The sequence below is a fragment of the Tympanuchus pallidicinctus genome, unplaced genomic scaffold (assembly GCF_026119805.1).
Source record: "Tympanuchus pallidicinctus isolate F22 unplaced genomic scaffold, pur_lepc_1.0 scaffold3, whole genome shotgun sequence".
Taxonomy (NCBI): domain Eukaryota; kingdom Metazoa; phylum Chordata; class Aves; order Galliformes; family Phasianidae; genus Tympanuchus; species Tympanuchus pallidicinctus.
The window spans coordinates 25,393,372-25,408,608 of record NW_026294747.1 but is presented as its reverse complement, the minus strand read 5'-3'; the positions used below and the strand labels follow the sequence as shown (position 1 = coordinate 25,408,608).

General features: G+C 39.1%; 1 protein-coding gene across 10 annotated transcripts in view; it reads right to left on the bottom strand.

The window, feature by feature from the left end:
• MIDEAS (mitotic deacetylase associated SANT domain protein) overlaps window positions 1-15,237 on the bottom strand; it is a 65,809-nt gene that overhangs the window by 17,451 nt on the left and 33,121 nt on the right. For 6 of the 10 annotated variants that reach the window (XM_052696472.1, XM_052696469.1, XM_052696473.1 and 3 more), the window contains 3 exons: window positions 11,457-11,562; window positions 5,626-7,312; window positions 545-865 (listed from right to left, as the gene is read on the bottom strand). In XM_052696472.1, the coding sequence (XP_052552432.1) occupies window positions 545-865; window positions 5,626-7,077 (1,773 nt within the window). In that variant the 5' untranslated portion in view covers window positions 7,078-7,312; window positions 11,457-11,562. The remainder of the gene's footprint in view (window positions 1-544; window positions 866-5,625; window positions 7,313-11,456; window positions 11,563-15,237) is intronic. The other 4 variants (XM_052696476.1, XM_052696478.1, XM_052696477.1 and 1 more) reach the window with 1 other exon arrangement.

Below are 15,237 nucleotides of genomic sequence, written 5' to 3'. Positions count from 1 at the left end.
GGTATCAGAATACTCCATTATACTTCTCAACAGGACAGATAAAAAAGTTTAAAAAACAAAAACCCACTGACCACCAATACAACGAACAGGAACATTAAAGTACTGATCTCCAAAACTTCAGAAAGAGATTTAAATTTCGTAAGAATAAATCTTCAGTTTCCATTTTATTCACTCTTGGAGATATATACACATTACTCACAATTCATTACTGTCTATATACATATGGAGAAAGAATTATTTTCTCAAGGAGACAGAATATTTCTTTTCAGTGTTATTGTCCATCTGGCTTTATTTACTCTACTGTTCAGTAGTGGAGCACTGGTTTACTGTACTGTAGGAGCAATAAGTAATGAAAAGCCAGTGATACCTCAAATATATGGCAATATTATGAAATAAAAAACAAAAAACAACAAACACAAAACATTGTCCCATCCCAAGTTCAAAGGATGAGATCAAACTGCTTTAACAGAAAAGCTTACGGGTAAAAAATACATAATTAGAAGTAACAGCTATGGTTCTCTTTGGTTTCTTCACCTGCCCATACCTGATTTGAGGTTTCCATGTTAGTATTACGATTAGATCGCCTCCGAGTGACTATCACAGAAGGCTTGCGTTCACAGGGAGTTCGATCGTTTGTTTGGCCTCTCTGGAATTTCCCATCCTCAGACTTCTCTTTTTCAAGGTTTTGCAAGTCAATTTTTCTCACTGGCACAGATACAGGAATGATAAGAGGCACAAGGCTGCTATCCTCCCGGGCTTTTTTGGGAGCTGGTGAAGAACTGGCAAATTCCACAACACTTTTAGCAGCTGTAGGTCCTGAAGCTGCTACCAGCACGCTTTTCTTCTCTTCTGAAGTATCTGATTCCTGAGAAGACAGACAGATAACTTAAAAGTTCTGTAGCGCTTGCATAATGAATCAGATGCTCTCTCACCCTGTACAGTATATCAACTTTCTCAATGCTATTTGCAAGCTGAAAGGGATTCGAAAAGCATTACTGGAGGAAAAAGACTACTTGACAAAATCATGATGAACATTCGTTAGAATTAGTTGAGGATTCCTTCAGGTCTCAAATGCTTTGTTATATAACTTCCTCAAAGGTTCTTCAGTTTTAGTAATGACCATAAGCTGCAAATTTTTAATTTCGAATGTTAGACCTCCATACCAGAAAAGACTGAAACTTGGTAACCTTAAATCTTTCATAAAGAAAAAAAGAAAATAAGCTAGGTTTCTAGTGTACTTTTCCAATTTACTCAACAGCAGCATTCCTTATCTGTAAGTGCAGTCTTTGAGATTTGCCTTCCAAACCTCCCAAACAAGTTTTGCTCAGTAGAATCAACAAAGCATAAGTAAAAGCCAGCATGTTTTGCATTGGTGTTATAGCTTCCATATCTCTGCTTTCTTTTACTCATGGAAATTCTAAAAAACCGAGCTTCAAGGACGTAAGAATGGGTGATGAGTTACTGAACAGACACACGGGTACTGGAGCACCAAATAACTTAAGATACTTCTAGAAAAGTGATTTCTACTCCTTCAAATGACTGTCTGCGTGTTCATTCCATTCTCGGACCACTCCTTCAAAGTAATTTCCAGTTCACTTGGAAGCCAGATGTCAAAGGACAACTTTCAAAAATACCTTCCTTCAGGGATGCAAAACTCCTTCTCAAACTCCAGAGAAGCATCATCTAGAAGCTGTAGAAAATGCTTCTTTAGACATTTCAGAACTTCACTCAAACTTCATGCTGTGTTTGGAAAGTGATTAGAATGCAAATTCATTCTCTGTCAGTCACAATCTAATGAAGAATTCATGTGAACAGCTTTGTGAAGTGGAAACTAAGGCACATTATCTCTCATACAATGAGAGATCATGTGCCACTATGAATACCTAATCCTAATAAAAAAATCTTAGCATAAGAAGATTCTGTTGTAAGGTTTCAAAACTGTCATTTCAGCGTTGTCACAGATCAAGAGAGCTGGCTTCACTGGAGAGTGGATGAACTAGCTTTAGCTGGTGCACAAATAATCAAACTAACAGCTAAAAGGACTAGAATGAAGTCCCACTTCAATACTAGATTTATATTCAAAGAAGTGCAACCTCACCATCACAAGATGTTAGATCAGTCAGAGCTTGAAGCTGGAGCTCTGGACTCTCCAAAAGCCCTAAATCTAGGTGCTAAGCCTGAGTAAATAAAACTAATCAGAAAAAAGAGATTTAGGACTTCCTACCTATAAGATATTTTATTAGAGTAGCACAGTATGCTTTATCCCGTAAACAGCCCAGCAGTTTCAAAATTTGGCTGCTTCTTCACAGACTGGAGGTATCATCCTCCACTGCGTGATAATGAAACATAGAACTGATTAGTCACATTTGGCATCAACTGGCACAGACTGTACTGTAGAAGGAATCCATGAGATTTGAAGATCTCCCTTCACTCGACAATGGTGACTGGTACCATACTGTCCCAAGAGGTTACCAACCTTGGATTTGAAGGACATCCATCATTCTGACAGATATGGCGCTCGAGACCACTACTTATAGATATTAAGGGGCTCTTGCAAATTTTTGCAGCCTCTCACCTTCAGGAAAGAGAAACCAACAGAAACATCTTTCTAAAGAGATAAACAAGTCATCTACTGGAAAAAGCTGGCCAAAGAAGCAACTCACAGGTTCATACTGCTATATACAGGTCTCCATTCATCAAGGAGATCTGTGCTGATTATCACGCTATTACTGAGGACTAGTTAACTAACTGGGTATACCTCCAAAATATTCTTTCAGCAGAGATCAACAGTAGATATCTGTGCATCAGCATTAAAAGTGGTCTCTGGCTACTTGCACTGTTTAACACTATAATGTGATGGAAAACACAGTTTTTTTTGACACTGCTGCTGACAAAGGTCTCATTCTTACCAGATGACTGTGGTTTTTTTCCTCCTTGCATAGCTATCACTATTGCAAACACTCTGGTAAATACTTCATAGGTACCTGACAGACTAATGACAATACAAAGAAGTAATGGTGATACTGATATGGGAAGAAGAACCAATTTTGACCAGTCTACAGATCTCAGATACTTCCTCTGGGATACACACAGACCTCCATAGGTCAAGAGACGTGAACTTCTTTCCTGACTGCAAGGAGGAAATTATGGCAGCTAATCACACACAATCACATTGCTTTGGCTCTATGATGGGTCAACTGTGCTCCCTTTATTTTCATGTCTGGGAGGTAACCAGCAAAGCACTCTCTTCTCTGAAGACGGGAAAGATGACTTCTTCTAAGGAAAAGGGATGGGAGGAGACCTGAACAGTAGAAGAGGTAAAAAAAAGGCACCTCTGAGAAATAAATATACATAGCTCAGACAGCCTCCAATAAGATGCTTTGCTCCACAGCAGTGAGATTTCTCACATACTTATGGTTTATTTATTAGGAGGGAATACAATTGATTTTGGAGTCAAGCTATTTATTTGAATAAAACTAAATAATTTTGTAAACTGTTTGATTATGCTCACAGGTAGGCAAAAAGGAATCATCAGACAAGAGACAGGCCCATCATTTGTCAAATTGCTAGTGATTTTCAGCCAGTTCAGTATCCCTATTACAGAAGAGGTGGTAGGAGGGATGCTGGACAATTCCAACAAGTGCAACTTGTTGCATTTTCTCTTGCATAAATACTGACAGATGCACTACTGGCCTAGAGCCTTTCAGTGGATCCACAGAAATCCATCAGCCATTTTGATATTGACCATGTGTACTCCTCAAGTCATCTCTAAAAGATGTCAAATACAGCAGATACACTCAAAATGAAACATTAATACTAAGAGTTGAGATTTCACTGCAATCTGTAAGCAGCAAAAAAATATCTTAAAAAGGCAGACAGAGTAGATGGGCAGATCTGGTGCAAAGCATCATTTATGACACTGCACATATATTTCAATACTGCTGTCTAAAATAATGTTTTCACATGTACCTACTACACTGCAATGTTCAAACAACTGATTGAAATTATGAATATATCTTCTTTTATCAATAATTTAATCCTATAGCCCAATCATATGCTCTTTGCATAATCTGTACTAGGGAAGGCTTCTTGGTTGTTTCTATCAGAAAGATACTGGTAAGAGAAGACAGCTCTCTTCAAAATGTTTTCTTTTTCTCTCATGTGATATCCAACCTCCTTAGAGACAAAGTTAATCAGACACAGGGTAAGAATTTTAACCTCCTTCCAAACCTCATCCTGGAAGCCTGAAGAGATCCAAACACAAAAAGCTCTTCAGCTAGTGCCTCCATGGAAGCAAACAAGCTGCTTGTTGCTACAAAGAACAAATGAGCATTTGTCAAAGTGTTTTCTCTGGTCTTTGCATTATAAATTGAAACGCAAGCAGACAAGCCCTCAAGCGAGTAACTTCTTGTTTCACCTGTTAGGCCATTTTCTCAGATGCTTAGTGAGTTTTCTCTTGCCACTGTGTTGATCAGACTGCAGTTTGTACCAAATCTGCTGGTAAACACCTTCTTCAACCCGTGTGAGAGAAAAAGGATTCATGACAGTGACAGCCATTGGTTGCTGTACAAGATGGACTAGGTGATGGTTACTTTTCTCACTGTTTCTTACCCCAGTTCTTTTACTCAAGAAGCATATCCCTCTAAGGAAAAGACTGGGAAAAAACAGCCACAGGCAGACTAGGAAAAACAAATACCAACAGAAGGGGAAAAACTTTCCTTCCTTTTGTTATCTGATTGGTCAGCAACTTGAACAGCAAACCTGTAGGTAAAAGTAGTTTATGCTCTAACAGTTGTACTTCATCACTCCCTAGCAAAGCTTCCACAGAAAAAAAAGTGTATCTTAGCTTCTCATAAGAGGCACTCGTTGAAAGATTAGTCTAACCACACCCAAAAGAAAACTACAAAGCACACCTCATGAACAAACAACAAAAATGCTACCACTTGTCTCTCCTGCTAATTTTGAGCCTTGCCATCTTGCCAAACTGTATACGTTCCAGTGACTGTTAGACTGATGGGACACTAAAAGGATAGTAGTAGAGAATTACCTTGTCACTCAATACAATTTCTACCCTGTTCAACTCCTACAGAAAGTCTACATGCAGACTTTGTCCTCAGATTATCAATCTGAGCAGCTACTGCTGGACATTCTCAGAGGAAAAAAAAGATTTTATAAGCAGCACAACTTCTTTAAGGAAATTAGGCTTCCTTAGGCTTTTAATATATGGGAAATATTGAACAAGCAAGTAGCATTACGTAATTTTAGATAGCACAATTTAGAAACACCTCTACCTCTATAACTGAAGAATAGCAGGTAAGCAGTAGACATAACTTAAGAGGAGGAGAATGGTCAAAAGATATGTGAATTGTTTATATTTGTCACCCTAAATTCCAGATCAGCTTGAAGCCTAAACAGAAAACATTTGTTTTTTGAGTACTGAACTAAAATCTCATTCAGTATTAGTGAAGTATAACTGCCCTTATGACTACAGAGCTGCACTACAGAGCTTCTTGCATTAAGAGACAATACGATCCTGCATAGTACATAAATTCCTTTGCATTTCAGCCCTCTTTTGTTTTGTCTAAAACAGTCCTCATACTACACTGGCTAGGACGTATGCCTTACCTTGACATTCTGAAGAGAAGCCAGCTCAACGGCTTTTTGGGCCAAAGTTAGCAAATTGGCTTCTTGAGAAACACGCCGTCTCCTTCGTGTACTCTGTATTACACCACCTCTAACACCCTGAAAGTCATTAGTTCTTGAAGTGTTTTCTTCTGCTGCTAATGTTTGTTTCTCTGCATCTCTGCCATTTTGAGCGATGGTGTGCCCGTCTGTTTCTACCTGGCATGGTTCACTGTTGGCCAGGACATCCTTCTGCCCCTGATCCATTCTCTTGGGATGTGAATAGCTGCTTTTGGTATGGGTCAGTGATTCAAGCGGCTGCTGTACCGGGACCTCTTGCTGATGCGCTTGCCAGTGATGGAGAAATAAATTGCCGGATTGCTCTTCTGCCTGCTTGGAAGCCAACACTTCTCCAGTAGATGTCATCAGGACGCCTTCTTTGGAGAGTCTCCGTGATCTTCTTGGAAAAGGAATCTGGGTCTGAGGTAGAACAGTCTGTTGGTTCTGCTCTGTTAGAGCCTTGAATAGTTCCTGGTTCCTCTCCGTTTGCTGAAACTGGTGTGCCATCATGTGATGCTGAGGTGCTGCAGCTGCAACATGAGGCTGTGCTATGGAAGTAGTTTGCTGTAGACCAAAAGCTTGTGTGGCAGCCTGTTGCTGCTGCTGAGGATAGAAATTTTCAAACAGTTGTAGCTGAGGAAGAGCTTGCTGTTTTTGTTGAGCAGTAAATGCTGGAGTGGAAGAAGCTGGAGCTTCTTGAAAGACATGCAATAATTCAGGAAGTCCTTGCTTCTGGCCTTGGTGACCAAATGCAAGCTGAAAAGGCTGTAATGGCAGACTTTGATTCTGCTGCTGCTGTTTCTGCATCTGATGAAAGGAATTCATTTGTGCTTGCTGTCTAACTAGAGCTTGCTGCTCCAGCTGAGCCTTCTGGGACATCATTTGTTGAACTGCATCTTCATACAAATCCATCTGAGACACAAATACACCTTTCTCTTGATTTCTTTTAAGGGCTTCTGGGTGACCATAGAAGCCTGGGGCACCTGCATTGGTGTGGGGTCCTTTGGGATTGCTTCCAAAAACCATACTGTGGTTCCACATTGCAGATGGAGATTGCCAGTGGGCATCACCTCTCTCTGGCAACCTGTTTCCCATTAGAGAATTCTGCCATTTGACAGCTGTTACTGGCTGGGACATCATCATTGATTCTCCCCTATCTTGACTGTAAACTGAGTTCATCAAAGCAACATTGCTGGGGGCACTTGTTAATCCTGCTGTGTGAGGAATCTCCATAGTTTGGGAGGCTGGAATATTCCCTCCATGACCATAATACTGTCCTTCTTTAAGCTGCTGCTGTGGCTCTTTTGATGACACAGTTATATCTTGCTCATTAAAATAAGTCATTCGTTTCCCAGTCCTTTTGGTTGAAGACTTTTGCTGAGCCTGAAGATTCATGATTCAGTCTATTCTTCCAACTGCACACACCGTATTTATAATACACCCATCCCTGAGGCTGGGGGAATAAAGGCACATAAATCTCTCTTTTCCATTCAGTATTAGTAATAAAGGACAGGAAAGAAGTCCCAATGAAAGTGCCTCCACTTCCTTTTTCTTTGTGTGCTTCTCACACTTCTTTTCACTGTTATTCCTTGTTGTTCACAGGTCAGTAGGGTCCACTTAGGTGTAGGTCCTGAAAGAGAGAAGCAATTACAATGAACAAGACAATTACAGACAACTAGAACATAAACACTCATACAATAAGCAGTTATGTGCATATCTGATCTATTTTTGAAGGAAACAAAGATCAGGACAGTGTGTGTAAGAAATAATAGATATGACTTGCTAGGAGAATGTAAAACAACTTAGTTTTACAAAATAGGTATCATATATTTGCATGATGCAATACCCAATTGCACACAGACTTCTGACTAATCAAGCTCTAAAGGCTTTTCTCTTAAACTCTCATCTGGACAATTAGCCAGGATAATCTGAACTCAAAAACACAAAGCAAAACAAAACAAAAACCTCATGACTCACCAAAGAGAAAAATAATGTGTCAGGCCACATTTCCCAAAGACATTCAAACACACACGCACACTAAGGCTGCAGCCAAACACACAGCAAGATGCTCCAGTGAATATTTTGGAAAAAAAAAAAAAAAATCAAGCAGCAGCCCATCATCCTCTACTAACTCTCCAAAATTATAGTTGCTTTCTGTCATGGTTTTGGCCGGGATAAAGCTGTTTGTATGATGCTGTGTTTTGGGTTTTTGGTGAAAACAGTGGTGATAGCACACTGATGTTTAGTTGTTGCAGAGTAGTGCTTACACAGAGAGCCAAGGACTTCTCTACTTCTCATGCTGACCTACCACAGAGAAAGCTGGGGGAAACAGGAAGTCAAGGAAAGGGCACAGCCTCAAACTGACTAGAGGGACTTTTCATACAACATGGCATTGAGCTCAACACTAACTACTGGGGAAAAGAAGAAGGAAGGAGGGAACATTCACAGTGGTGTTTGTCTTCCCAATAAAGTAACATGTGTGATGCCCTTGTTTCCTGGGAGCGGGTGAACATTTACCTGCAGATGGGAAGTAGTGAATGGATTCCTTGCTTTGTTTTGCTTGTGCACCTGGTTTTTACTTTACCTAGCAGACTCTTTATCTCAGCCCACAAATAGTTCTACTTTTACCTTTCTGATTCTTTCCCATCCCACCTGGGGAGAACGAGCAAATAGCTGTGTGGTGCTGAGCTGCATGTCTGACAAGAAAAACCACAACACTTTCCAATGTAGAACTGCCTATCAGGCATCTACATGCTGCAGAAAAGGGCCTGCTCAACCTTTCAGATTGCTCTTTTCAAGAGCTGAAAGCAACTGCTCTTGCTCAGGTCACACTCAGGGCAAAGCAGTTCAGGGAAATCATTACAGTTGGTCCTGAACACCAGCAAACATTTTGATGTGAAGCTATAAATTTAACAGAGAAATTCTTTCTGGATCGTGGAGCCTAGGACAATTCCAGCCTTCTTTTTCCTGAAAAAAATAAAAAAAGGTTGCCACAAATGTAGGCTTTAAAAGCCTGAGAATTTATGCCTACCATATATATATAGTACATACATAAGTATTTCTATTAGGACACCTACAGCCTTTTAAGATCATTAGTTTTGCACTTGTAAAACTTGTTAAACCAATAACAAACCAATAACAATAGGCAAGTCTCTATTATGCTTCAAGCCAGATTGTGCCAATATAATTCTGGTAGATTGTAAGATACTTTAAGATGGATTTAAGATATTAAGATATTTATTGCATTCTTTTCGCCATAAAATCAAGTTTCTGTTGATGAATGGACTTAATTCTCAGGCATCAGAGGCACAGGCATGAACAATAATTATAGCTCTGTACTTGTTCAGGGATTCTGCAAAACATTTGGGACTTTTCCACCTGAGCTGAGATGGTCATCAAGAATTGCGGGGAAAACCTTCAGTAAAGCACCATTTGCAGGTATCAGCTAAATGGCCTTAAATCTCAGAGACCTGAAAACATCAAAGAGAAACATTTTTCTTAACTGATGAAAATAGGTTTGCAAATTCACTAATACCTATTACTGAAATAGTACGCTTCATTTCAGAGTCACAGAGTGTTTTAGAAACTAATACAGAATTTGGGGACCAACTGCAGGAGAAATTTCTTCTTTCTTTATCTGACAAGGCAGCTTTTCTATTTGTACTGTATGTACTCAAGAATTTTCAAGAAAGAACAAGGCTACTTCTCATAAAAACTGCCCTTGAATTTCACAAATGCAGACGCTGGTAAGATTAACAAACACATTCCACTAAAACCTGAAATAAATCCTTTAGTCTTTCTATATAAAAAAAAATAAAACAGAAGTATACAGCACACTAAAGTTCTGTGACTTGGGTTTCCTCTGACCGGATATGGCCACAGTGCAGCTTTTAGTACTATGGCAGAGTTGGTAGTGTGATGAGGAGGAAAAGACAAAGGGTTTAAACTAACTTACGCAACTTCCACCTTGGAGGCCAGGCTTGGCTCCAGTTCTAGTGGAACCATGGGCCTGTGTTTCACAGAGAAGTGACTCACTTCCTCAGTCTGTTACATAGCTGTTCCCTCCACTCCCTCCCCCTTCACCCTGGCTACAAACCATGGACCTCTGCCACCGCATATCACAGAGCCAGGGCGTTCCTTCCTTTTCTAAGCGCAACTTCTCAGCTCATTTTCCAGTCCTCTTTCAACAGGACTAAAATAACTCTAGGAGAAATTATGGACGTGTGAGATGGAAAAAAAAATATCTTTAAATTGTAACTAATACATCAGTGAGTGAAAACTTATTTGATGAAATCCCACTTCAAAATGTCACTATGAGAAGAAAAAAATATTCCACAATAGGAAACTGATTGCACGATAGCAAAAATGTACGGTGAAAACGTTGGTATATGCCTCCCAGGAGTGTTAATGTTATTCTCTCTCTTTGCTTTTTGTAGCACTGCTAGAAATTTATCAGAGCTAACAACTTCATCCCAGTACCTGATAATAACTGCAATAGTAGTTTATATTACCTTTCTGAGATTACTACAAAGTATTTTCCCCTCAAACCAAGTAATCTTATACCAGTTTTCCATCCATTGATGTTTGCGTGCTTTTGTATTGATCAATCACATATAATTATGATAGAAACAACATCATTTTTGTGTGTATATCAGAACAATACCACTAGCTCAAATTTAAATCTGTAACACAACATTTAGTAGATCTGCTGAAACACATTTTCTACTCTTTGAAGAGGAATACAAAGATAACTACCCAAAAGCTGACATACAACTTCAACACTTATTTTTAACTCTTAGAAAAGAAACAAAACAAAGCAAGCAACCTACCAAACTACACACCAACCCCTGATGCTCATCTTAATAGAGATGGCTGAAGTTTGCAACCATCACCTTCAAAACTATCCAGAAGACCTTTAGCAACAGAGTTCTCCATCGTTAGGTATTGCATTTATGGGGCTCCCCAAGCCTCCATTTGCTGTGGATACTCCACTACTATATAGGGAGCCATGGGTATTACAGAGCCTAGCTCAGGCTGGTTTAGGATTACTCTTACTTAGGAAAGAGATGTAGAAAAAGTATCAGGACACATAGTTCTCAAAAAAAAAAAAAAAAAAAAAAAGTACAGAGGGAACCTAAAGTAGAGGAGGGAAGATGCATCTCTGTGTTGCACAAGAGGTTTCTAAAAATATGGTGTACCTCTTACAAAAGTTACCTTGTCTCTCTAGAAGATTGTAATGGCTGAAGAACTGTAGTTACAGCAGTACAAAAACCAAGATAGTGAAAATTACACTCCTAGAGAGAAGTGTTGCATGCACTTTAAAACAAAAGACAGTGAAAATTCCAACTCTCCCAACTGTGTGCAAAAATGAAGAAATTGTAATTGACAGGTCTCCAAGAGGGAGGGACTTACTGCATTTAGTGCTTGATGATAAAATATTACAACATTAACTTTTATGATTTCTTGTAGGTCATCTTAATAATAATAGTCCATAGTTTAAGCTGAAGAGATGTTCAAGCTGCAGCATGACTATTCTGCAGGAAAGCTCACACTTGGCAGCTTCATTGGCTGAGCACAGCTAGCTCTATGACTAAGCAGGCTTCCCTCCCTGAGTTCAAGGGATGAGCTCACATTATCATCATCCCAACCAATTACCTGCACTGAGGTTTCATTTTACTCTAATTTCAGCACGAGTCATACTGAAGTAGCAAAGTGACAACACACTTCCAGGCTTAAGTGTGCTTTGGAGCAGTGAATCTCTGATGAGTTCTTACCTTCAAACAAAGCACAGTGCCAGTTCTGATACCATAATTCCCAGAAGATAATGTTTCTTTTCTCCAGATATACTGAGGTGTTATGATACTCTGCATTGCTTTTACACTGCACAGAGAAAAAGCAAAACCTAACATCAGTACACTTAGTTTTAATAACTCTAAAATTTAGCACACAACACTGTCATCAGTCACTTTCACTTTCAGGAACTCCTAACACATAAGAACAACTTCCAACTTCTTTTCAGAAAAATGCCAACTGGAGGATGTAACCTCCTTTAGTGCTGCAGATATTTGTAGATTTCTAAGGTTGGGTTTAGTTTTTTTTCTGTGTGTGTGTATGTATGTGTGTGTGTGTGTTGTTAAGCTTTTTCTTCTAGATTAACAAGAATTAGACATTTTCAATGGATGCTGATGCTGATGGAATGAAAGAACATACAGTTACTTGTGGCACATTACTGAGAGAAGTTAGAGTTAGTATTTTTAGCTAAAATTTCTCTGCACTAGAGCCCTATTAAAGAAAACAAAGCATATAAGATCTGTCTCTAGTTTGGGAAATATCGTCTAGAAGATTTAAACATATAATGGGATTGAAGAGGTTTCTGCCAACATGCAAGATACTGCTCTCAATTAAATAATTTCAAGACAGCAGATCTGAGGAGTGCAGGACTCAGGCATTCAGAGCCCCACACTGGGCAAGTGACAGCCCTGAGGTCCCATTAATTGATTTCACTTAACAGAAAGCGGCTTCTGAAGAATTGTTTAGACTGCAACCATGCAATCACAATTTATCCTTAGCCTGGAGAGCTTCTCACAAGAAGTTTTTAATGCCATGTATTCTTAAACTAATGTTAAGAGGTTATTTGATTTGATGGACATGCTGAAAACGTCCCACTGTCATCACTTCTTATAGCAAGCCTTATTTTACATCTTCATTTATTACTTTTTGTCTGTTTATGTAATGACCTCCCATCATTACTTCCTCTCTTTATTTACATGCTGTCTTCCATTAAGTACAAACATACTTCACAATTTCACATACCAAGTTTGTGACCTCACACACTGAAGTAACATTAAATATTACTGTTCAATCCATCTGTTGAGGGCTGTGCAGTCGTGTGCTTTGCTCAGTTATCTCTCACACCCCCTACACTTGGCATGCTAAGCAAATTATATTGTGCAGATTCCTAATGTCTTTTGGCATTGTTTGCAGGCAATATTTTCTGACAGAGAATGGTAGAAACGACTTTGGAAAGACTGATTTCACCTCAAACCTTGAAAAAGCTAAGGAAGCAGAAAATTACAATGAATTGTGGAAAGCATTTTCTGTTTCACCACTACAATTCTAGCTTTTAAATATTCCCATTATATATTTTTTAATGTGATAAACAAAAAACATTCACAAGTGTTAGCTAATGTACATTTTCAGCCTTGCTCACAACAGTGAGATCCTTGCAGGGAATCTGTTGAATTAGAGCAATGAGATCATTTCCCCTAAACAAAACCCTCCTGCTGCCAGCAACTCAAATTACTGATCTCCCCTTAGAAAGCTCAATTACTTAATGTTAATTAACAGATTCCAAGAATAATTATTGCATTTAAGTCGAATGTAGCAAGCTAGCCAGTGCCCTGAGAGAGCAATCTAGCAGTCCCCTTTGAACTTGCTCATCATATAATCAAATCCAATATTTCTTAAACAGGTAAAAATCATAACACACATTTTACCATTGAGGAACAGAGGGGAAGGAACTTACTTCTGAGATCACACAACAAACCAGGACAAAAACAGATCAAGAACAAAATATAGAATACTAGTTATCAGTCCCCCTCCATACCAAGAAGGGTAAGAAAGGTTAAGAATAGGATGAGCTACTTATATTCATCCAGTAAAGGCAAAGAAAATGGAATTCCTCCAGTGCAATAGCAGGACAGAAATAATTCAGTGAGTGGGTTTTGTTTCTGTTTGTTTTGTTGTTTTTTGTGTTTTGTTTTTTTTTTTTTTGTTTTGTTTTGTTTGGTTGGTTTTTAATGTTTTTAAATGACTGGAGATTTATGGCATATCAGAAACAAGAACTTTTTCCAGCAAACACAAATTGGCCTCTATCAAACTGCCACAAATTACAACAGTCTTGGGTAAGAACCAAGGAAGTGATGAAAATATGGGACAGTTTTTGTGTTTGGTAGAGGATTTGCAAAGCTTTTGCACAGCTTGTCCATGTCCTATGCATATGAAAACAGCTTCAATCTCTCTCTCAGAAGCCTCTCCCACACATGTACTTTGTCACATTTTCTTTCAGACAACAGCATCAGAATTCCTACAGATTGTTTGCAGCCTCCCACTCACCACCTTCAGACACCTTCAGCTGGAAGGGTAACAGCACAGCTTTCCTACAGATTGCCCTAGGAGGGAGCAAGGGAAAGTAGAAAATAGACCTTGCTTGTAAACTCGATACAGCAAAGTATAGCTATCTACCTGATAGATACAGGGAGGAAAAGGCTGAAAGCAACAGAGTAACAAGAAAGCTAGTTCAAGAAAGCCAAAAAGGTAAATGGAGAAAGATGGTTTTATGTCCCCTTCAGTGTGCTTTATACGGTAGGGCATTTTCCACAGATGACTGGAAAGCCTGTCCCTACAGTGAAAGGCATGTTTTCCAGGAGTCTAGCACCACAGAAGAGCAGCAACTGAAGCTCAAAGTGCACAAGCAAAACCAACCAATTGAACAGTCTCCAGTTTAAAAGATGACAGCAATAAGCCAAGTATCAATTACTCCATCCTTCCTGATAAGAGACTAATCTAAAGAACTGTAATAGATGGAAGTCCTGAAAATCAATAATGCCCTGGGAAATGGGAAGGCTTACTTGTTCAAACAGCATAGTATAGCAAAAAATGAATGCTTTACAGCTTGCCCTTAACTGGGACCAAGGGATCAAAGGAAAATGGCTTCACAGACAGACAATAACAAAAAGGAAAAAAATAATCCAGGGAGCTTGAGAATTTTCACCATTGCTTGAAGGTGTCTGCCTGGGACTAGCACAAACATGCCCACACGAATCGACATGCTGAAGCCTTCCATGGACAATGCAAGTTTTCATGTAATTGGTCCATTTCTATTGCAGAGGAAGGCGGAAGCTGTGACCAACTTCCTCTGGCACAGCACAGTTAAAATGACTTTGCTAGTATTTCCACTTTCCCATTATCAGAGGCTGGGAACTGATAAATATATATTAAATCAGTCAGCAGGCATTCAGAAGTCCATTAGCTTTGTGACATGAAGCAGAGGAGAGAATGGCTGTACTGAAGGAAGATCAGGTAGCAGGTATTACACCACCTTATGTGATGAACTGCTGATGCTATTTACACCATCCCAGACACAGCATCATAAGTTAATTACCTGCAGTGAATGAAACGATGCAAAATGTGTAATTGCCACATTTTTGGGGAAAAATGCACACGTTTAAGAAGACGGTACTAACTACACCAAACCAAGGAGAAATACAAATCCTACTGAAGTAAAACATTCTAGCCTATTGCACTAAAGCGTGGTAGAGATTTGGAGAGGCAGTGAAAACAAGTTCTCAGGAACATTATTTCATTGAGCAGCCTTTCCTTTATGTTTGAATGTTCCTAAAGTTCACATTCTGAATATATTTTGGCCTACCACTTACACATAAGGACATAATTTTCCACTCTCCATCTAAACGTATTGATGTGTTCAGCTGCACAGTATGTTACAGAGAAGAACGTAATTGATTTTAATTATGAGGTTTTGAAGCACCATGGATG